Here is a 21,925-nt window from a genome sequence, read left to right on the forward strand (position 1 = left end):
AGGGATGATATGGCTTTAGGGTTTATTTTTATTTATTATTTGTTTAGGATTATTTAATTTAAGACAGCTTTGTCTTAAATAAGCCTACATGTCCTCTGATTAATGTTTGGCCAGGAGAGGGAGCTCCTTCCTCTCTCCTGTTTCTGGCTCTGATGGTCAGTGGTTGTCTCATTTTAATTGTATGCCTGCATTTCTGCATATTTATTTTGATAACTAAGGTCACAGTCATGACAAAATAAGCTTTTGAAACATTTTGTGGATTTCATAGAAATTCAGATATTTAGGCTTGGCGCTTGGCCACACAAACAGATTCCCATATAGTATAATCTACTTAAAAATGAGCGAACTGTACTCAAACCTGTGAAAAGGTTCGTATACATTAAAGCTTTTACGTTTGTTTAACGATTTCGATATTTTTAGTTCCAGTGACACAATAATAAGAAGTCACTTTACTCAAAATGTTTATTATATCTTCGAATTATGTCGGAGCGATTCCCAGCATGCTTTGTGGGGACTGGATAATTATAATTATAAATATAGCTATATAGAAATATAATGTTATTTTATGTATTTAAAGAAAAAACAATGGGATGAGGATTATTAATGTTTAGTTTTCTGTTCTGTTTTGTTATTTAAAGATTTTGTAACATTAGTGATTTTAGAAGGTTATACCATTGTGTATACACAGACGAGTAGAGCATTTGCTTAGGAAGAAAACAGACTCATTGCAATTTTTAAAAGTGTAATGTTAAAGCATTATGATGGCAATACTATGGGATGTATGGGCCGCAATGGGATGTTGTTCCGTCATAACAGTATTGATTATTATTCAAACTGAAACTCCAATAAATGCAACAATGACAATTCAAGGAAATTCAAAATATAATATTTTGAGTATGAGTATAGTGTTCATTACTCAATATAATTAAGTCTATTATACTAAAAGTTTGAGGTACTACCTTTCCACACATTTTTAAGTTATCTTTACTTATCGGATGAAGCCGCACAAATGCATAAAATTCACCAGAAAGCTGAAGAGAAAATTAACTTACTAAATTAATTAGGTATTGTGGTATCTGCACAACCAAAAGAAACAGCTTAATAGGGAATAATACTTATATAAAGTAAAAAAATTATGACAGATTTTCTTAACATTTGCACACAGGATCCCCGTGGTGATAAAGAGGTTTGAAAAGGGATAGATTTTTTAAACATCTAATGTGCGCCAACCAATCTCAATCTCCCCCTATAAAGTAACCTTCAATTGAATTTCTCTTATAAGTCATTTGTATACATTCATGTTCCGCCACATCATTATTTGCATAGTTTTAACTCTGCATAGTTTTTACCGCATCTGTTCTGGAATGATATCTGGGACAAAACCACAGTAGCCTATAGTGTAATTGTAAAAAGGGAGCTAAGAGATTTAAATGTCAGCCTTTAAAACATGAAGGGGAAGTCATCTAAGCATATATATATATATATATATATATATATATATATATATATATATATATATATATATATATATATATATATATATATATATACATGCAGCTTCTATAGTACACCATCAGCATTCTGTGTGAATAGGACAGTGCTGTGTTTAGATACAGTAAAATATAAATACTGAGCCTAATGGCTTTATAAAGTTATAAGGTAATCTTTTAATAGCACATTATTTGTCATCTCTATGGAAAAGGGTAGACATAATCCATTTCCAAATATACATTTAAATGCAGCTGAAACATTAAAACTACAATTCTTTCTTATACAAAAACTTTCTTTAGTAAATACTATATCCATGCAAAACTGAAATAAATGACATTGGTTAAATACAAGAATATTTGGCCTCTTTTAATTACACAACTCATTTTCCTTAACTGATAATGGCTGATCTTACTGCATACGGTTATAAGAAAGTATTGGATATTGCAAATATATTACATTTTCTTTAACCACCGAGGTTTTTACAGCCATCAATAAAAATAATATTTATAAAGTTCCATAAATGGAATGTTCTAAATGAAGTTTTGCATTGAAAGGGTCCAATGCTGATGATGAAATATAAGAACTATTATGTATTATGTGTTGAAAATATAATGATAACTGCATAGCATCTGGAGTGAGAAATGTCTTCATAATGGTTATAGTTACTTTAGTGGTTATATAAACAACCCTCATCACATAATCTGAACTGTCCATTTCATACTGTATATTATGATATAAAAAATGTATATAACTTCTGTTTTCATGTATCTTAATGAAATAATGTATCTCCTGAAAATACAATGTCGAACAAATGTACCATTCTGATTCTTGATTTCTGTTCTTCTTCTTTTACAATACTGGCATGTTGGTTTTTATCGTGTGGCGGAGTAGGTGTGAGATGGCTGTGTCAAAGCCAGATGTTTGTGCGGCGTAACACATGGCTTATTTGTTTAATGAAAGTATATTGTTCAGGTCTCTGATCAGGGGTCAATATGAAAAGCGAGGAGTTTTTCTGAATGATGGCTATTGAGAGTACGGAGGTCAGGTAGACAGAGCAGGAGCTTGGGAAACAGCGAGCTGTCATCTGGTCTTCTTTGTGTAATAAGAGAGCGAAGAGCACCTATCAAATCCTCCTGAAGCTGTTCTACAGCCCCCACGTCTGAAACACCTGAACGATCTGACAGAAACAGAACAGAGAAAAGAGGTCTTTAAATTTACCCTGTTAACACTATTGCTCTGTTACAAAACGTTTGTCTACTGTCTATTAAAGGGAAATGACAATTCTGTCATCATTTACGCAATCTCAAATTGTATATACTGTAAAAATGACTTTGGAGATTTGACATTTATAAGATATTTGGAAGAATGTTAGCAATTTTCAGATCTAAGACACCATTGACTACCATATTAGAAAAAATAAAAAGGTAGTCAAACGTCCCCCAGAACTGTTTGCTATCCTCAATTCAGGACAAAAACAAACAAACAAACAGAACAAAAAAATATAAAATATTTTTCCTACTATGGTAGTGAATGATGTCCTAGAACTGAAAACGGCTAACATTCTTCCAAATGTCTTCCTTCAAAGAACAAAGAAATGTATACAGGTTTGGAACAACTTGAGGGTGAGTAAATAATGACAGAATTTTCACTTTTTGGGGGGAGTGTCCCTTTAATAAAGTAAGATAAAATCTACGTAGTACCACAGCGTTTTAGTGCCACGTTAAAAAAAAAAGATTTCGAGAATAAAGTCGAAATGTTCCGAGAATAAAGTCGAAATGTTACGAGAATAAAATCGAAATGTTACGAAATTATAGTCGAAATGTTACGAGATTAAAGTCGAAATGTGACGAGAATAATGTCGAAAAGTTACGAGATTAAAGTCGAAATGTGACGAGAATAAAGTCGAAATGTGTCGAGAATAAAGTCGAAATGTTTCGAGAATAAACACATTATATTTTGAGAAAAATAACAGAATCGCTAGAAACAATGGATGTGGAGGATTTGGTTAAATCCTACTTTAGATTATGATTTAGCAATAAGGGAATTCTTTGTCTTTTGGCGCATCATCACGGAGTTATAATTAGTAAAAGGACACTGCAGCGATCATGTAGGAAACTGAATTTATTCAGAAGAAAAAATCAGACATGAACGAAGAACTAACTCACTGGTTCAGATGACGTGCTTTCACGTAAACAAAATACGTATTACGACGAGTTTATTCTCGAAACACTATGACTTTATTCTCGTAACATTTCGATTTAAGTTTATTCTCGTAACATTTCGACTTTAATCTCGTAACATTTCGACTTAAATTTATTCTCATAACATTTTGACTTTATTCTCGCAACATTTCGACTTTAATCTCGTAACATTTCGATTTAAGTTTATTCTCATAACATTTTGACTTTATTCTCGTAACATTTCGACTTTATTCTCGAAATCTTGGATTTTTTTATTTTTATTTTTTTTAAATATGCCTTGTTTAAGGATGTTTTAGGTAATTACCGTACACAAAAAATTATACTTATATATTGATAATGGACATTTTGCTTGGCTTTAAGAAAAGTTTTATTCAAGATGGTGAACAGAGTTTGACCCCACAAATTCTGAGGCTGACTTTGTCAGCAAAATAATGCAAAAGCAATTGTTTTCTTAATTGTGTCCAAAAAAGACAAAACATTGCAGCACTGGAATAGTCTTTGCATCTATATTAATTAATTTACAATGACCGTTAAACACACACTCTTTCTGTGTAAGATACCTGCAGATACCAGCACCACAGCCATGAAGAGTGCCACCTCGTCTGCCCCCAAATTCATGTTCCCCAGCTTCTGGCTGAACTCAAACATAGCATCCAGAAGACCGCCCATGCCGAGGGCTCGCAGTGATGCCAGCGGGTACGTCTGACCATTTAGGAATGTTACAGTGCGTTCCTTTGCATCAAACAGTGAACAGAACCTCACTGTTAAAACCTGCAATACACCAAAAGATAAAAAACATATTTTGTTGATCCTGAAACTGATATACACTGTAAAAAATGATCTGATCAAAAAGTTATGATAACTTATATATGTCATTAACTCAGACATAAAATAATGTGTTATGAAATTTCAACTCAATTGTTTGAGTTTTCAATCTTCCAATTTAGGTTCATAAGTTACTTCAATGAATCACAAATTCCAGGTGTTTGAATGAACTTGCCATTTTAAATTGAGTGGGCTACAAGTCTTTGGCGTGTTGTATTGAGTGGAGGACAGCTCTTTGCGCATGTGCGGGGGACTACAGACGAACAAATTTACGCGCCAACAAGCAAACGAACTTCAATCGGCCTGGTGCCTCATTTTTCCCGTCAGATAAGACGAGTCGTGTTGGCATGAACAAGTTCGCTATTGGTAAGTGTTTGTGTTTTGTAGATATTAAGAATGGGCATTGATGAAACCAATAACGTGGTATGTGCTGTGCTACAACTGTGATGTCATTTAAGCAAGGCACGTTTCAGCGACCGTTAACGTTAGCTAGAAAACTAGCAGTTCAGTCTTTTAGTTCAGTCAGAGACGGTTGATAAAGCGTTATCTGAAATCTACCAGCATTTATCTGAAATCTAAAGCTTTTGTAACATTAAACACTACCGTTCAAAAGTTTGGGTCAGTAAGGATTTTTATTTTTGGGGAAAGAAATAAAATAAATCAATACTTTTATTCATCAAGAATGAGTTAAAATGATCAGATTGAGTGGAGGACGGCTCTTGGCGCATGTGCGGGGGACTAACGTACCGACGAAGCCAGGCCTCGAGAAGAACAAATTTACGCGCCAGCAAGCAAACGAACTTCAATCGGCCGGGTGCCTCATTTTCCCGTTAGATAAGACGAGTCTTGTTGGCATGAACAAGTTCGCCATTGGTAAGTGTTAGTGTTTTGTAGATATTAAGAATGTGCGTTGATGAAACCAATAACGTGATTAACGTTAGCTATCATTACCTTTTGATATGTGCAACAACTGTGATGTCATTTAAGCGAGGCACGTTTCAGCGACCGTTAACGTTAGCTAGAAAACTAGCAGTTTAGTCAGAGACGGTTGATAAAGCGTTATCTGAAATCTTCCAGCAATTATCTGAAATCTAAAGCTTTTGTAACATTAAACACTACCGTTCAAAAGTTTGGTGTCAGTAAGAATTTTTATTTTATTTTTGGGAGAAAGAAATAAGATGTATCAATACTTTTATTCATCAAGGATGAGTTAAACAGATCAAAAGTTACAGTAAAGACACTTATTGTTAGTTCTATTTTATATAAATGCTGTTCTTTTGAACTTTATATTTATTACATAACATCGGTCGCGTTAGCTAGTTCTAAAGAGCAATCCAACAATTCATATATACAATTTGTAAGTTAGACTTAATTAGAAATGTGCTCTTGTTCATTTTTGCAATTCACATCACTTGGCAGCTAAAACTTTTTTTTCTGTTTTGTGTGTTTCAGGTGTTTTGTGATTTACCAGGCTCAGCTACTCATTTGATGAAGTGGACTTGTAAGTTTTGCAATTTTTCCTCATACATTGAAAAGACTATAGTGAATCATTACAAGGACAAGCATGGACGTGGAAGAACAGGTTTTAGTTGTATTTACCCGAATTGTCTTACCGTCTTTCAATCCCATGTGGAACTTTTAAAACATTTGACGGACCACAAACAAGGAACCAGTCCCATTGCTAGACTTCGTTGTGAACTTTGTACTTTTTCAGCGCCAAGCAATATCAAACATTATTTTCTTCATTTAAAGAGACATTTGATAAAAAGAGAGACTGTGAATTGCCCATTTGTGGGGTGCTGTTTTACATCTAGAGTAGCCTCAACTTTTACTGCTCACAGAAGCCGATATCATCAGCCTTCTACATTCAATAATTTCAAACCTGAACTTATTATCCATTGTCAAAGTCAAGCTTCTGTCAATGATGAACAGGATAACTTTGATTTAGAGTCACCAGATGTTTCAGTGACTGAACCTGACTCTCAGCCTACACAGAAGTCAGTTGAGCGCAGAATTGCATCCCTTTTCCTTCGACTGCAAGCCGTCCTTCATGTGTCAAAGTCTGCGATTCAAGAAATTGTGGATGATTTGTTTGATATTGGAAAATGTGCTGGACAAATAACTAGGGAGTCAATTGAGAATGTTTTGGAGAAGCATAATTGCACATCTGAGGAATGTTTGACATCCTTGACCGAATTATTTCAAAGTGCTAACCCACTTAATTTCCTTTCAAGAGAAGGATCTTTTGAACAGACAAGAAAAGTTTCATACTGTTATCTATATCCCTATTCTAAAGTTACTTTCAGATCTTCTTAAAAAAGAAGAGGTACTGCAAGCACTGGGGAAAAACAAACCTGTTGAACAGTCTGGCTACTACAAGTCTTTTCTGGATGGTGACTTCTATAAATCGAATGGAATCCTCTCAGGTCAAGAACTAAGTGTAGCTATTACTTTGTATATTGATGACTTTGAAATCTGCAATCCCTTGGGCACATCAAAAAAAAAACATAAAATCTGTGGTGTGTATTGGGTTATTGGCAATTTACCCTCTAGATACAAGTCAACATTGTCGTCAATCTACCTTGCTTTACTGTGCAAGGCTGAGCATGTCAGGATTTATGGTTATGATCGTGTTTTGAAGCCACTGATTGAAGATATTAAATGTCTTGAAACAGTAGGTGTGTTTGTAGAGAAACTAGGGTGTAATGTTAAAGGCACCATCTTGTTCGTTGCTGCTGACAACTTGGCAGCACATTCCTTAGGTGGATTCCAAGAGTCTTTCAATGTTGAGAAGTTCTGTAGGTTTTGTCTAGCTAGTCGTCGAGACATACAAACGTGTGATGTTAGAACTGGGAACTTTGTTTTAAGGTCACCAGAATCATTTGATGAAGCTGTAAATGTCTTGAAGCAGACGGACCTTGCATCTGTTGATGGTGTGAAACGAGACTGCCCTCTCAACAGCCTGACAGGTTTTCACACATGCACAGGCTTTCCACCTGATTTTTTACACGATGTGCTGGAAGGGATTGTGCCTGTAGAACTAAGTCTGTGCCTTGCAGATTTGATTTCAAAGAAGTATTTCACATTAGAAGAGCTTAATAGTGAAATACAGAGCTTCCCTTTTAAATTCTCGGATAAGAGAAATTGTCCTCAGAAAATTCTTTCAACTTTTAAAAAGAGTGGAACTGTAGGTGGTAACGGCCACGAAAAATTGGAGTCTTGTGCGTTTCCTTACCCTCATCATCGGCCACCGTGTTCCAGAAGGGAATCAAACATGGGAAGTAATCCTTGAGCTGAAAGACTTGGTTGAGCTCTTAGCGACTCCATATCACACTGAAGACTCGCTGTGTTATTTGCAGTCCAAAATATCGGATCATAGACAGTTGCTACTGACAGTTTTCCCGGATTACAAATTGCGCCCCAAACATCACTTTATTGAACATTATCCTTGCCTTATTCAAAGATTTGGACCCTTAATAGAGTGTTGGACAATCAGGTTTGAGGCTAAGCATTCTTTCTTTAAGAAGGTAGTGCGTGATGCCAATAACTTTAAAAATATTCTGCTTACCCTTGCCTCAAGACACCAACTTATGCTTGCATATTATCTTGAAATGCCCAGCATTTTCAAGCCTGAGATTGAGACAGCAAAAGTGACAGATGTGTGCCTGGGAGTCTTAGATGGTGGTCTTAGACTAGCAATCTTGAATAGATTCAGTGATGTTGACACAGTTGGACTGACCCCTAATGTCTTCTTAAATGGAACGCAGTATTCAAAGGGAATGATACTTTCTGTTGGAAGTACAAGTGGACTACCCAACTTCGGAAGGATTTTGGAAATATGCATTGTGCTGGATGGTCATGTTTGTTTCTTCGTTGAACCTTTTTCGACTTACTATGTGGAGCATTTGAGGAGTTACCATCTTGTGAAGAAAAGTCCTGCTGAGTGTCTCTTGGTGAAACCAGAGGATCTCAATGACTACATGCCACTTGTGTCATACCTTGTCCAGGGTCGCCTGTTAACCACTCCTAGAACATTCTTGCTGAATTAAGGCTGCTGTAAGTTTGTGTATTTCTACCCTGATCCAAAAGAATTAACCCTCTTGAAGTGTTTTCCAAATCGTTTCTGTAGTAACAATTTGTTTGTATGTATACAATGAATTAAACCTTTTTTCTTCTCCAATTTCAGGCTGAAGTGATCCACGATGCTGCTGCGAGTTGTCCTCTCTGATATGGATATCAGGCGCCTTTCCATCGAAATCACCCCCCCTAGTGTTGATGCACTGTGCCAGGTGTTGCGTGCAAACCTTGGCCTGAGAGGTGGATTTATTTTACAATTTGAGGACCCTGCGTTCAAGGATCAGCTGACCAATTTGACCGACATCCGAGACCTTCCTGAGGAGAGAGCAACATTGAAAGTGTTGTTCACAGCTGATGCAGCTTGCTCGGATTCCAAATTGGATTCAGCCAGCCTTCCATCTCTCAGTAGTGGGGAATCTGACTCCCAGCACTGGCCTGAGCCCTTCCCGATTCCAGAGTTCTCGCATGATGTTGAACTCACGCTGCAAGAAGCAAATGGAAGATATGCAAAAGATGGATCTGTGCTGGTGATTCCTAAAGGTATGAAATCTGATATCCTGGACACACTTGCAGACAGCATGTCAAAGATAAGTCCTTATCCTGAGAGGCAACACTATGAGAATGTTGCGAAAGCGCTTGTGGAGAAGCATCCCAGTCTAAAAGAGCCAGGGTCTGGAAAGGGTTGGTACGGCTGGTTCCACAGCCTGAAGTTTAAGCTCGGAAACTATCGACAGAAGTTAAGTGCAGCTGGATGCCCAGAGGTGAGGGTCAACAAAAGAAAAGGAGAAGAAGCCAAGGGACCACGTATGAAGAAGTCAAAGAAGGGCGAGGTCCACTTCTGTCCAGATCCCCCTGAAGGACTAAGTGATGAAGACATGGAAGAAAAGCGGATGTTGATGGAGGTACATCATACACACACATGCACATACACATCATACCTGTCTAATATTACTGCATACATACCTGCCTATGTTATACTAACTACCTACACTTTGCTTTTGTGTCTGTGAAGCCTACTATTTTGTCTTATGTGTCCTTTGCGCTTGTGCAATCCAATTCAGGTGGAAGTGCTCAAAAAAGACCCAGATCACCAGCAGATAGATGAGCTGATGTCTGCCACGTTCTCCAAGCGCAGAAAGGAGATCGTAGGGGATCAACCTCTCATTGGGGATGTCATAGCTAGATGGCCGGCCATGTTCTGTGAGAGACAGGTATAACAATAGACAACACTCAGCCTATGATTAAAGAGACTTTGGTATTACTGAGTGGATGAAAGCCTTTGACCACAGACAACCTTAGCTTACTAAATTATGACTCTATGCTTTGAAAATCTTTTCTCTAATTTCTTAACCTTTTTGTCTTCTCAGGTTCGGACAGAGTTCAAAAGAGTCGTAAGCATAGACCTTCTCGAGTCGTTCCTCGATGGACTTGACGACCTGGCACCACGACTGCTGGAAGTGTACGAAGCTGCGACCAAGTCGGCAAAGATGCCTGCACTGAAAGCCATTTTGGACTGTCTGAAGAAAGATGTGAGTAGACGAGCTGAGAATTGTAAAATTGGGCACCAGATGTTTGCAATAAAATCTCAACACTGCTTATTTTTGTCTTGTAGGACACAAACGACAGGAGAAGGATTGCTGCTCTGCTGGGTCTGCCACACTATCTAAGAGAAGAGCCATCAGACATCATCAGGATGTGTGACGTAAGACCTTTTTCTGTCATGCATAACAGCCTATAAATGAACGTACCCACCCACATATACACTTGTGCGCGCACACACACACACACACACACACACACACACACACACACAGACAACCTTTAACAAAGAGATTGCATTAGATACACTCATGGGTGTTGATAAAGTCCTGTGGCAGCAAAATGGTGATGATGCAAGGAGAAGTGATGGGCAGAATAGTGATGGGGAGGACGAGGGTTGGGTGGAATAGTGGTGATGGGAGCAGGGAGGGGTAGAGCAATGTTGGGGGAGGAGAAAGGAGGGGTAGAATAGTGATGGGGAGAGGACCCAGTGCAACATACACTTTCCCAGATCTGAGAGGACACTGAAGTTTTCACCCTTGCAGTAACGTTCCAATATTGCACCTACAAACATGCACACTCACAACTGAAAGCCCAAGAAGACTATTTTATTAGCCTGAAAACAAGGTTTATGATCACTGAGACTTAAATAGCTTTGCAGAGCATGTACATCTTGACCCAAACATTCACACTATTTTTTTTTTTCTGCTTTTCAAGGCCCATGGTGAGACTCTGGCTGCAGCCATGGAGGGGATGCAACTTGGCCTGTTGATAGGCCATGAAGGTGACAACCAGGATGCCTTTCCACGTGAGGTCTTCAATGTGGCAGTTGTGGTTGAGGAGACTGTTGTGCTTCACAACTTCAAGGATGTGCCATCCAGCTTTGCCATGCTTTTGGGGATCATCTACTGCGTTAACCTTGAGTATCCACGAGCCATGAAGTATTCCTTTGAGTTCCTTCAGAGGGTAGTGATGAAGATCAAACCAGATCAAGCCTCTGCCAGAGTCCACGGCATCCGAAACAAGCTCCTGAGATATAATTTGTAAACCATGCCCCACCTGAGAATAGGATTGGAATTCATTTTTTTCTGTTGACATGCGTTCCAAATTTGAAGGCAAAAGCACTTAAGCAAACAGGAGAGGAGCCCTGATTTTTTTGTTGGACTGAAAACATTTAATTCTGAATATTGTTCAAATAATGGGGTCAAAAGTATACTGTATTCAAGTTTCAAATATTTGTAAACAACCAGCTGCAGTCTGAAGTTTTAGATTTGTTTGTGTTTGGGGTTCAGCACAGCTTTTGGTATAAGTTAGCTGGATCTGTGAGATTAATGTTTTTAAGGTTTTTTAAATGTTAACATTTAAAACCTGTTCAATATTTCAGTGTTGTAAGGAAAAAAGCTAATGCTTTTAAAAGAATTTATTTTCTTTTGGGTTAATATGAATAGTGTTCAGTACAGCTTTGGGTGACCTAATGGGCATATGACAAGCAGAGGGCTGTGCACGTGCATATAGAAGGTGAGATGTTTCCTGCAGTAATCATCAGTCAACTTAACCTCATTAGGTCACACAACAATAACAATGATAAACAACTTAGATGACAGGCAGTGATTTTATTTTTTTTGGAGGTGCTGAATATAGATATCTATACTGCTGTATGTGTCTATTGGTCTATCTAGCCTAGATTCAGCATGACCAACTTCTTGGTTGACAACAGGCACTGCAGACAACTGCAGGAAACACTTCCCATCATCCACCTTCTATACACACACTGAGAAATACTTGTGGAGTCTGCTTGGGATACCCCCTCATAGTGTAAGCTCACACGAAACCCTTCTATTTATCTTAGCCTCATTATGTGACCCACAGCCAACTGAAGTTTGGTATTGATTACAATTTTGAGATGATTTCATGATTGAAGTGTTTATGTATAGCTTGTATTGGCTTAACATTGGTTTTAATAAAAAAAAACTTTTGTACTCAAATTTGTGTTTTTAGAATTAATTGTTAAGTTAAAACAAGACGTTCTTTTAGATCATCTTAACTTGATACCCTAATTCAAAGACATTACTTAATTTAAATGACTAAGTTGAACCCACTAATGGGGATAAGTGAACAGAATGCTCACTAATGAGTTCACTTTATTTTGAACTTGCATAGCAAAGTTGAAACAACAATAATGGTATAGTCATGTTGACTCACAGAAGGCAATTCACAGTTTAACAACACTTAAAATAATGAGTTAAAACAATTCATTAATCCATTTTGTTTTTACTTGAAATTTTGAGGCAGCTGCTTAACTTATGATTTTAAGTAGAACCAAGTAGATATTTTTTACAGTGTAGTTTGATAAAGAAACAAGTATATTATCTAAAAACCTTGCGTAGTCCATCAATATTTTGCCTAACCGCTATGCATTCCAGTCATAGAAAATCAACTGCATAACCAATTTTATTTTCTATTTCTTTGTTTATTTTCTTTATATATTACAGATGCATTTGCTGCAGTAGATTGAATTTATGGTTATCCGAAGTGACAACATTTACATTTAGGCATTTGGCAGACGCTTTTATCCAAAGTGACTTACATTGTATTATCCTATACATTTTACATAGGTATTTGCAATCCCCTGGGATCGAACCCACAACCTTGCATTGTTAACGCAATGCTCTTACCACTGAGCTACAGGAAAGCATGTCAGGAATCAGCCCCATGACCCTTGCGCTGCTAACAAAATGCTCTACTAGTGGAGCTACAGGTTGGTAACAATGTTGAGGTTTCTTACCTGAAAGGTTCCTGCCTTTAGCAGCAAGACCTGATCATGTTGGCTCAGGGCCCAAAACCCTGGGATGCCCTTGGCAAATTCCACCACTTCTTTTACAGCTGGAGTAAAGCACTGTGAAAACGCCACCCAAACCTGCTGACTTGAGCACCTGGCTGATGAGATGGGCCAAGCATTGAGAGGACATGCCTACAGAGAAAAAAAAATGCTTTAAAAAGCTTTTAACCAAGTGCTGTCAAATGCATCCTATAACAAATTTCACACTTTCACAAACACATACCAAAACTTTAGCGCTTGGACTCGGTCTCCACGGACAAGACATCTGAGAGGAATAATCATTGTGATTGGACAGACAGCTATGAGGTGGGGCGGTTCCCTGGCTTGGACTGGAGGACAGTGGAAAATGATAATGACTGTTGTCGATAAAGTGGGCTGCTGGTTTGTTGTCGTGGCTGGCAGTGGGGCATCTGGATTGGGTGAGGCAGCTTGTTGTGGACTGAGTGTGAGACTCAGTGTAGCCAAAAGGATTGTTATTATTGATATCGTCATTGCTGATCTTCACAAATTTCTCCTCGTTCGCAAAGATATCGCGATAAGCTTGTGAGATGGCTTCTTCTGATTGGCCGTCTCTCGGGCTGGTGGGGGTGTCTGTGGGCATGGTACAGTCCATGGATGCTGATTCATTGAGACTGTTCATGTAACTTTGCATTTCGTCCAGCAGTCGTTGTTTCTCGCGCTTTGGAATGCGTCCGAACCGCACCGCTAGGATAGAAAGAAAAAGGAGAAACTACTGAGCGAGTGAATCCCATGTGTTTGACAAAAAAAGCGTCCCGCACACAAATAATGTAAAAATTTGTTTACCTTGGGGGTAAAAAACAAGTTTAGTGCAAAAAGTGCTGGGACATTGTTACATATAACATGCAGCAATGGAGATATGATCACAATATACCACAAGCCTCAAGTGTATAATTTCTTATTAAATGGTTACCAAATAAAAATGTAGGAATAATTCTCTCAGTAGCGAGAATCTTAGACATGAGGTTTACTGTAGATCCTTTATGTGAAATACACAGAAGCTATTGGTTCTTGAACAGAATAATTTCAAGGTCATGGGTTTATTCCCCGGGGGGGGCACACAAGTGTGAAAGATGAAAGAAGGTAATTTACTATATTCAACACAAGCATGGCAATTCTTAATTTTTTTATGAGGTGGCTGTGTCAAACTGTTACAAGTTCTTGTGAGATCAAGCTGTTATCTCAACAAAACTAGAACCCTTCAGCACACTGCAACAATCCTATAACGCCGTAGTGATCAAACAGCACCCAACATATTTTATATGTTGAAGCTCACTGTATGATGTGAGTAAAAAGCTTCATTCTGTTCAACATCTCCCACCTCTCTTTCTTCAGTTATTTATAGACCTTGCTAGACCCCCCCCCCCACCCATTCCTCATTTTCTCTCTCTTTATCCCGTTGGGAAGTGGGTCAGTCAGAGCAAAAGTGATGTCATTGAGTCAATCTTGTAACAAGGTAAAATGATAATAGGTTATGAGTGAAAGGAAAGAGTGGGGAAGGTTTTAGTTTAGTTAAACTGTGTAACGTAATAGGTGAACAAAGACATGATATGATTATACAGGATATGTTAGTGTTGAGCAACAAGGGATTCCCTCATTCACATAAAACATCTAACACAAGCATGAACTCGAATACAAACGCAAAGCTTTGGAAAATCACTTAATTGGAGTACATCAAACAAATGTTCCTTATTTCTGGGGAAGTATAATATAGCACCTGCTATCAGGGGATTTTTAAAGGTTAGACACTTATCTAAGCAAGATAAGTTTTAGCTGTGTAGCTTTTTCAGTCAAGGATGGCGGCAATTCCAGATTACTATTAGAATGATTCAGAGAAGTTACATCTTTCAAAATAAATTAAAATGTAAAAGTATAATTACAATTTAAGTACCAATAAGGGAGCGGTTCACTTTTCACGTGCTGAAAAAGGATGCTGCATATCATTTATTTTCTAGCTTTTTAGGCCACCTAAATATGTACACTATGATTTATTATTAGCCCAGTTTACAAAACTCCCGAGAGACAACGCTGTCCTGTGTGCTAGAGGAAAAAACGAGAAATACTTTACTCAATATTGTATTTTTAAAATGTTTGACTGATGGCTTCTGGGTCACTATGGTGCACTTTATTAAATACCATCACTTGACTCTTAATTATTCCTACAGTACAATACAACAAATGCTTAAGACCTGAGAACATATTAAACTGAAGTGTAGGAGGTGCTCATGCACTTTGTGTTCCCAGTTCCTTAAATTAGCCTGATGTGCTGCCGTTTTACAGTGAGTGATGACTTGTGGGATTTTGGTGTGCCCATGCAAATAAATCATAGCTGAAAAAAAGAGAAAAATGCTAAAACAGAGTGTGCAAGCCATGGATGAACGCATGAGAGAAAGGATAAAATGTTAGTAATAGATCAAATATAAAGGAGAAAATTATGCATGCAAAGATTGTTGGCATGAAAAATGCAATTGTTAGATGGCTGGGATCGTCCTTTAAACAACATGGGGTTGAAAAAAGATATTTTAAAGTGCATTTATCAGTCATGATATTACATAAATATATGCTTAAAGTTCACCCAAAACTGAAAATTCTGTCATCATTTAATCACCCTCTTGTCATTTTTAAACATGTATGACTGTCTACAGAACACAAAAGATATTTTGAAGAATGTTGGTAACCGGACAATGGCGGTACCCACTCACTTGCATTGGTTTTGGGTCTACACCATAGAAGTGAATTGGTATCGCTGTTGATCGGTTACCAATATTCTCCAAAATGTCTTCTTTTGTGTCCTTCAGAAGGAGAAAGTCCTACATGTTTGAAATGACAAAAGGGTTATAATAAGCTTGCTGTAGCATCATACCAGGATAATAATTTTGTTTTATATTTTTCCTTTATGGTTTGATTCAAGAACATACCATCTCTGGACATGCCGACAGAGAGACACTTCTTAAAGCGACAGTGCTGACAACGATTACGGTTCATCCTCATAATCAAACAGTTCTCATTCTTTACACACATCTTGTAATGGATGTTCTGCTGGATACTGCGGCGAAAGAAACCCTGAGGATAAATTCAGAGTATGTTTAAGTAAAACATTTGAAGACACTTGTAAATAGCTACTCCATTATCATACAATAAACACTGTTTACAAAGTGTGAGTGTGTTCTTACCTTACAGCCCTCACATGCGTGAACACCATAGTGAAATCCTGATGCAATATCCCCACATACTTTGCAAAGCAACACCATGCCACCTGTTTCTATATAAACACAATTGGCAGCAGTGAGCAACAATAGTGAATGAGCATTTGTATAACTTTAAAAATAATTATTTAAATAGGACTCACTGGTAAAGGCACCCATGAACCCACAGGGTCTCCTGCCAACAAGGGGGTGGGAGTATGTATTTTGCACTGATGATGTAAGGGTTGGCGCAACAGGGTTGATGGCAGCATCACTGCTCACCTCAGGAAATTGAAAAACCAGTTTATTGCCTCCAATGATTCTTGTTGGACTTTTTGTAAGGGTGCCAAGCTCCGTGAAGGAGACCTCCTCTGGGGATGAGGGCTGAGAGGATGGAGACTGGGTCTGGTACCCACTGGAGGGGCTTCCTGGACTGGGGCTTCCAGTAGATCCTGCATAGAGTATCACTCCTCCACCTGTGTGAGTGTGTGAAAAGCAAAAATCAAAGAGAGCAACATCAAGATTTAGCTGATAATTTATCCAAGGTAACAGCTTTAATAATTATAAGCACAGGTCCACTTGCCCTGGCAATAAAGGCGACCGCTCATGTTTACATCCATGGATTGAATAGGCTTCTCACATAGAACTGTTGGCTTGACAGAGCATTTAAGCACAAAACTATTTATAATCCTCTAAAATTATTTTGCCCAAAACGGTTTTCTAGAGTTTAAAATGTCTATAATAAAATAAATATGACACTTCAAAATGAGTGTGGAATAAACTAAAACAATGCCTGGCCTCTAAACTCATTACTCACATGTGTGAACTACTCTCAGCCTGTCTGGTTTATCATGTATGACTCGCATATGTTTAAACCTCAGACAGGCAAGGATTTAAACATGTGAGAAATGAGCAAGGACAACAAGCGAAACTGACTCACGTGTAACTGTTTACTACAGCAAGAAAGAATTAATAAGTCGATTAGTTTGAATGATTAATTATCAAAAGTTGTTTATGTCTCTAACACGTCATGTATTTGTTTTAAAAGAACAATTCACTTTTGATTTGGAAAAAACAAGGCCAACAACAAAGCCAACGTGCAGACTCAGTGCCTAATGCGCGCTCCATGGCTGCGTGCCAGGGAACGCGCTCTTGGGCTGCCAGCCACCTGACCGCCTGCTCACATGCGCTAGACTGAGTGAAAACACGAGCTTCCATCCGCAGTCCCGTGCTGAAAACAGCCGCAGTCAAACGCTGCCAGCACGCTGACGCTGCTCACGTTTGAAGTGGGCTTAAAAACAGAAACCGAAGACATATTTAAGCAAGTGTTTATGAGTCACCAGAAACTGGCGTACATGCATAAACGTGCGCGATCACGTTTGCTCGACATACCAGCTTGTTATGATGTCGACATGTCATTTATTTATTGCAAATGAGTGATAAAACTCATTGTGACTGTAACACTTGTTCGGTTGATCAGCTATTGGTTGACTAAAACTCTGCAGCTCATTTTGTTTACAACATCTATACCATATCTATACCCCTATGTACCAAGCTGAAACATTGCTTTGCAACTGCACACACTCTACAGTTTGGATTGTGTTACTGTATTATGCATACTGTGACAATCTATTGGATTATCTTGAGAACTATATTGAAATAAGTGGTTTAGGCCTTATAAATCCAACTGTAAACAAAAATTTTTTTTTTTAAATCTTACCTATGGAATGTCACATGGATTGAAATATTAACTGATTAATTTACCATATTGCATTTATGATATCAAAGTCTATATGGCTTTTATATTTCTTCTACTGAAATCCTGACAGACGTATTGATTCCTGGACCAAATACCAAATATAAGAGATTAGGGTTTAGCTATTAAAGCTATATAATAAAAAATGATATAGCTTTAATATATATAATAATATTATGACATATTAGACTATATGAAGTCTCTAGACCGGGGTGTAATAGATTGCAATCTGTCAGATTTCCGTCTTGCATGCTTTCAACGACAGTGGATCCAGCACATACAGTAAAAGCTGATAGGCTACACCTACCATTTATGCACATTTACACTTACAAAATATGTGTGCTGCTTATGCATTTAGGACAAAAGCGAGAAGCTTTTATTTTCTGCCCCCTTGTTTTAAGGTTTGTGCAAAAGCTGGTTGTGCTGATGAAATGTAGGTCAGTGATACTACTATATATCTCCAAGAAGAAACTTGGTCACATTCAGCACAACTTCTGTGTTTGAAGACTTCATGATACACATGAAACTATATTTACGCTTTACACATCTTGCATCTCTCTATAAGGAAAAAATCTCTAAAAGAACCATCTACGGTGTGCATTTGTAATTCAACATAGCCTCCATATAGTAATGGCTAGGAAAGAGAAAACTTAACTGCCTCTTTGACCCAGTGAACCCCACTCTCTCACTCTTAAGAGGCTGCATAAAACATGGGTTGCCAGAACGCAAACAAAAGCAGCGGTGTGTGTGCCTGGGAAATCGTGGCACGTGGGCTTTGAAGTTGATCCCCGTGACAGTGAAAGTCGATCTGTATGAATACCTCTATGTGGTTTGCAGTGGGCTATGTTATCATGATATGCAGAATGTGCTGAGGGCTGTAAGTGCTTTCTAGGAAATCCCTGGCACCATAATTACAAAAAAACTTTATGGACATAACAAGCATATTGTTTTAATAGAAAATGTTTAAGTACACTATGCTTAAAGTTTTATTACATTTGTAATAACAACTGATAATACTATATAGCATAGTGCAGTGTGGTTGTATAATACTGAACGAGACTTCAGAGGCTATAAAGATTATCTATCATGATAGTTTACGTGATCAGAATAAATGTTGTGCTTTTACATGTAAATAAACAGTTTTTGATCTGCATGAACGTGCATGAATGCTCAAAGATGATAACCATCAGTCATTCAAGGACGAATATACCAGTAACCACTGAACTTCCCGATCGATGTAAAGCACGTGTGGTACCTCGATCAGTCTTCCGAACAAATAGCAAGAGTCAGGGCTGCTCTTACTTTCACAAGTAAAAATTAGTTTAGAAAATGGATATAGACTTAACACGAACAAGTGATTCATTTGTGGAAAATCATGCGCTTCGGTGAACAGACACCGTACAGGGTACACGTGAGTTTGTTTACGTGCAGCTTCAGACCGGAAGTATATCTGCCAAATCTACTTCACACGGATCGACATGAACAGTAAAGCAATATTATGCTTTATTAAAAAAAAGGTAGTACAAACTACTTACATTTAAATGAAAGAATATTTCACTAAAATATGATCTAACATAGACAATATGCGATGTATGAATTTGAGTTCAAATTAAAGCATTTATGCTTTAGAATATAAAAAAGTAAAATTATAATGTAACTTTGTACAAAGGACTACGAGGATTTAAATAAAGAACAGAACATTCTGGTTACACTTTATTTGAGGTCCAATTCTCGCTATTAACAAACCATTTACTTCGACTTTTGCCTCAATATTCCTTATTTGTTGCTTATTAATAGATTATTAATAATGAATTAATATTATAGGTTTAGGAATTGGGTATGATTAGGGATGTAGAATATGGTCATGCAGAATATGTGCTTTATAAGTACTAATAAACAGCCAACATCAACATAACATGTTATCAACATTATCTAAAATAGACAATATGCGATGAATGAATTCGAGAACAGAGCTGGCTGAGATAAAAAAACACAACACTAAACATTTCATACTTTAGTTATTCTATTTCTCTTCACTCACCTGGACTGTTGTCCATGGTTTCCGTCCCTGGTGTTGCTAAAGTATTGCCGGTGTTTTTAAATTCCGTCAATAGATGAGCTATCCAAAGCAGCTCCTCCAGGTATCCGGGCAATGCGCTATCCTCACTCTTTGAGAGAAGTCCTTAAGGCTGCCCCGTCTACATTACAGTAAGCGTTCCCTTCAACACAAAATATTGACAGTGTACTGGTGTCATTCCTCAGAACCGAACTGTTCAGCTAGATTGATACACGCAAGAGCATCACACACACCAAACACGTTTTCAGGTGTCTTAGAAATCTGACTAATACAATAATTCCCCCCACGAGTTAACCCCACCTACTATCAACGTCATTAACTTGTTTTTGTCATTCGATGCCAACGACTATGATTCCGTGTTACACACGCCCTCTGTCTTTACAGTCATGCTCTTGTAGTAATGTTGCTGCACCCTGCTTTAATATCACACAGACATTGGAATGGCTGCTGCAGTCTCGAGCTCGAGCTGCATGTGAGCTCTGCCCTACTGACACATATTTATTTGTTCCTCCGCTCAGGGGAAACCACATGGTGTGGAGGAGGAGCGCACCGTGACTGCTGTTTATTTCCTTCCAGCGGTTTCTTTCTAACTAATCTCCTTATTCATCCTCATTTACACATATTGTAAAGCTAAATTGTATTGTGTATGAAATGTTATATTTGCTTCCAACAACAGATGCGATCTGACCATCCCAGCTCAGACAATTCCATCCCCAGCCAAGATCAAAGACGGACTATTGTCACATTAATCCAAAATTTACAATACTTGGTATAATTTAAGTCACATGACAGCAGTTTGAAATTATAGCTGCACTCAGTGACTTTGATTGGAGGTAGCTGGGTGGGTGTTTTTGGGGAGTGGAGGGGGGGGGCTTGTTGGTTGTGGTTTGGGGGGGGTTCATTTGTTGGGACTGTGTGGGTCTGGTTTGGTCTTTGTCTTGTCGGACAACAGAGGAATAAAGTTACATGCCATTACTATTTTTCCATGGTTGTTCACGGCTCTCCTGTTTTTGCCAAGTGGTCGATATCCATAGGACAACATCATGTTGTCTGGTGTCGATCGCGCAGTGGGACAGGGTTTGACATGCACGGTTTAGTCTGGTGGGCTCTCCCTCTTCTTCGTGCCCGTTTGATCGGTGGCTTTTGGTCGGAGTCACTAGGTGCAGCTATGACACCGTCAGAGGAGATCTTTCCCTCCCCGTTAAGCCTGGTTTGAATTGAATAGAATTTTGAACAGAGAACATAGGGAAGTGCTATCAATGTTTAAATGAAAACTCTCTTAGCCTATACTAGGATATTTGATATATTATCCCCTATCCTGTACTATCTTCATATACATTCATTACACATTATAACACAAGGGAACTTATGATTCCACAGTGTTTAAATAAACGGATTAATTTTTTTAATTTATTTATTTTATGGAAGATCTTCTGCCACCTGCAGGTTGGGTCACGCTTTTCAGCCAGTGCATTAATCACATGATAAATAAATTAATAATATTTAAAGCCAAATTAATTGTAATACTGGAATATTAAATTAGTTGTGGAGAAAGTGAAATAGGGCTTCCTAGTCTAATACCCTTTTTATTCTTGCATTTTAAACTTTACATCTCTGTACAGTTTTCTTCTTTGCTTTTAACACCATATTTAATTTCTTATTTATTTAGGCAAGTTGTGTTTTGGAAAGTGCACCTGTAAAAGTGTATCTAGAATTGTCTTCAATTGCCACAATAGCAAAATGCACATGGCTTACTAATTAAAAATGTTTTCAGTGAAAGTGGCATACTCCACAATACAGCACAATTTGAATTATATCTGTAACATGATGTATTTGTAGATTACATATACTGTAGGACTGAACAACAATCTAATGCTGGTGGCTGCCCAAGATTATGTGAGTTCAAAAGTGCAATTG

At 37.9% G+C, this 21,925-nt stretch overlaps 2 protein-coding genes across 5 annotated transcripts; one reads left to right on the forward strand and one right to left on the reverse strand.

The window, feature by feature from the left end:
• Positions 1-1,842: 1,842 nt before the first annotated feature.
• On the reverse strand, positions 1,843-20,452 carry nr1d4b (nuclear receptor subfamily 1, group D, member 4b). The gene is made up of 9 exons (XM_056734530.1): positions 20,313-20,452; positions 19,973-20,150; positions 16,340-16,651; positions 16,164-16,252; positions 15,909-16,053; positions 13,196-13,677; positions 12,919-13,104; positions 4,253-4,463; positions 1,843-2,668 (listed from the first exon to the last, which is right to left on the reverse strand). The coding sequence occupies exons 2-9, from the start codon at positions 19,986-19,988 to the stop codon at positions 2,472-2,474; spliced, it is 1,638 nt and encodes a 545-aa protein (XP_056590508.1). The 5' UTR covers positions 19,989-20,150; positions 20,313-20,452; the 3' UTR covers positions 1,843-2,471.
• Positions 4,514-12,065, forward strand: LOC130410107 (uncharacterized). 4 transcript variants are annotated; one of them, XM_056734534.1, is made up of 7 exons: positions 4,514-5,390; positions 5,970-6,018; positions 8,704-9,496; positions 9,656-9,805; positions 9,962-10,123; positions 10,207-10,296; positions 10,851-12,065. In XM_056734534.1, exons 3-7 carry the CDS (start codon positions 8,720-8,722, stop codon positions 11,178-11,180), a joined length of 1,509 nt encoding a protein of 502 aa, XP_056590512.1. In that variant the 5' UTR covers positions 4,514-5,390; positions 5,970-6,018; positions 8,704-8,719; the 3' UTR covers positions 11,181-12,065. The 4 variants fall into 4 exon arrangements, with proteins under 4 accessions (XP_056590512.1, XP_056590511.1, XP_056590510.1 ...); XM_056734533.1 differs by having other exon boundaries at positions 4,514-4,883; XM_056734532.1 differs by having other exon boundaries at positions 4,514-4,883; positions 5,970-8,573; positions 10,851-12,064.
• Positions 20,453-21,925: the final 1,473 nt, after the last annotated feature.

This window comes from Triplophysa dalaica, chromosome 21 (assembly GCF_015846415.1).
Source record: "Triplophysa dalaica isolate WHDGS20190420 chromosome 21, ASM1584641v1, whole genome shotgun sequence".
Classification (NCBI taxonomy): domain Eukaryota; kingdom Metazoa; phylum Chordata; class Actinopteri; order Cypriniformes; family Nemacheilidae; genus Triplophysa; species Triplophysa dalaica.

Excerpts from the sequence above, each read along its gene's own strand:
- nr1d4b (XM_056734530.1), bottom strand. Across the intron at positions 16,054-16,163 it reads ACGCATGTGAGGGCTGTAAG|GGTTTCTTTCGCCGCAGTAT; the intron begins GTAAGAACACAC and ends ATTTATCCTCAG. Across the intron at positions 4,464-12,918 it reads TAAAGGCAGGAACCTTTCAG|GTTTTAACAGTGAGGTTCTG; the intron begins GTAAGAAACCTC and ends GGTGTATTGCAG.
- LOC130410107 (XM_056734534.1), top strand. The coding sequence starts at position 8,720 with ATGCTGCTGCGAGTTGTCCTCTCTGATATGGATATCAGGCGCCTTTCC. Across the intron at positions 9,497-9,655 it reads AAAAGCGGATGTTGATGGAG|GTGGAAGTGCTCAAAAAAGA; the intron begins GTACATCATACA and ends AATCCAATTCAG. Across the intron at positions 10,124-10,206 it reads TGGACTGTCTGAAGAAAGAT|GACACAAACGACAGGAGAAG; the intron begins GTGAGTAGACGA and ends TTTGTCTTGTAG.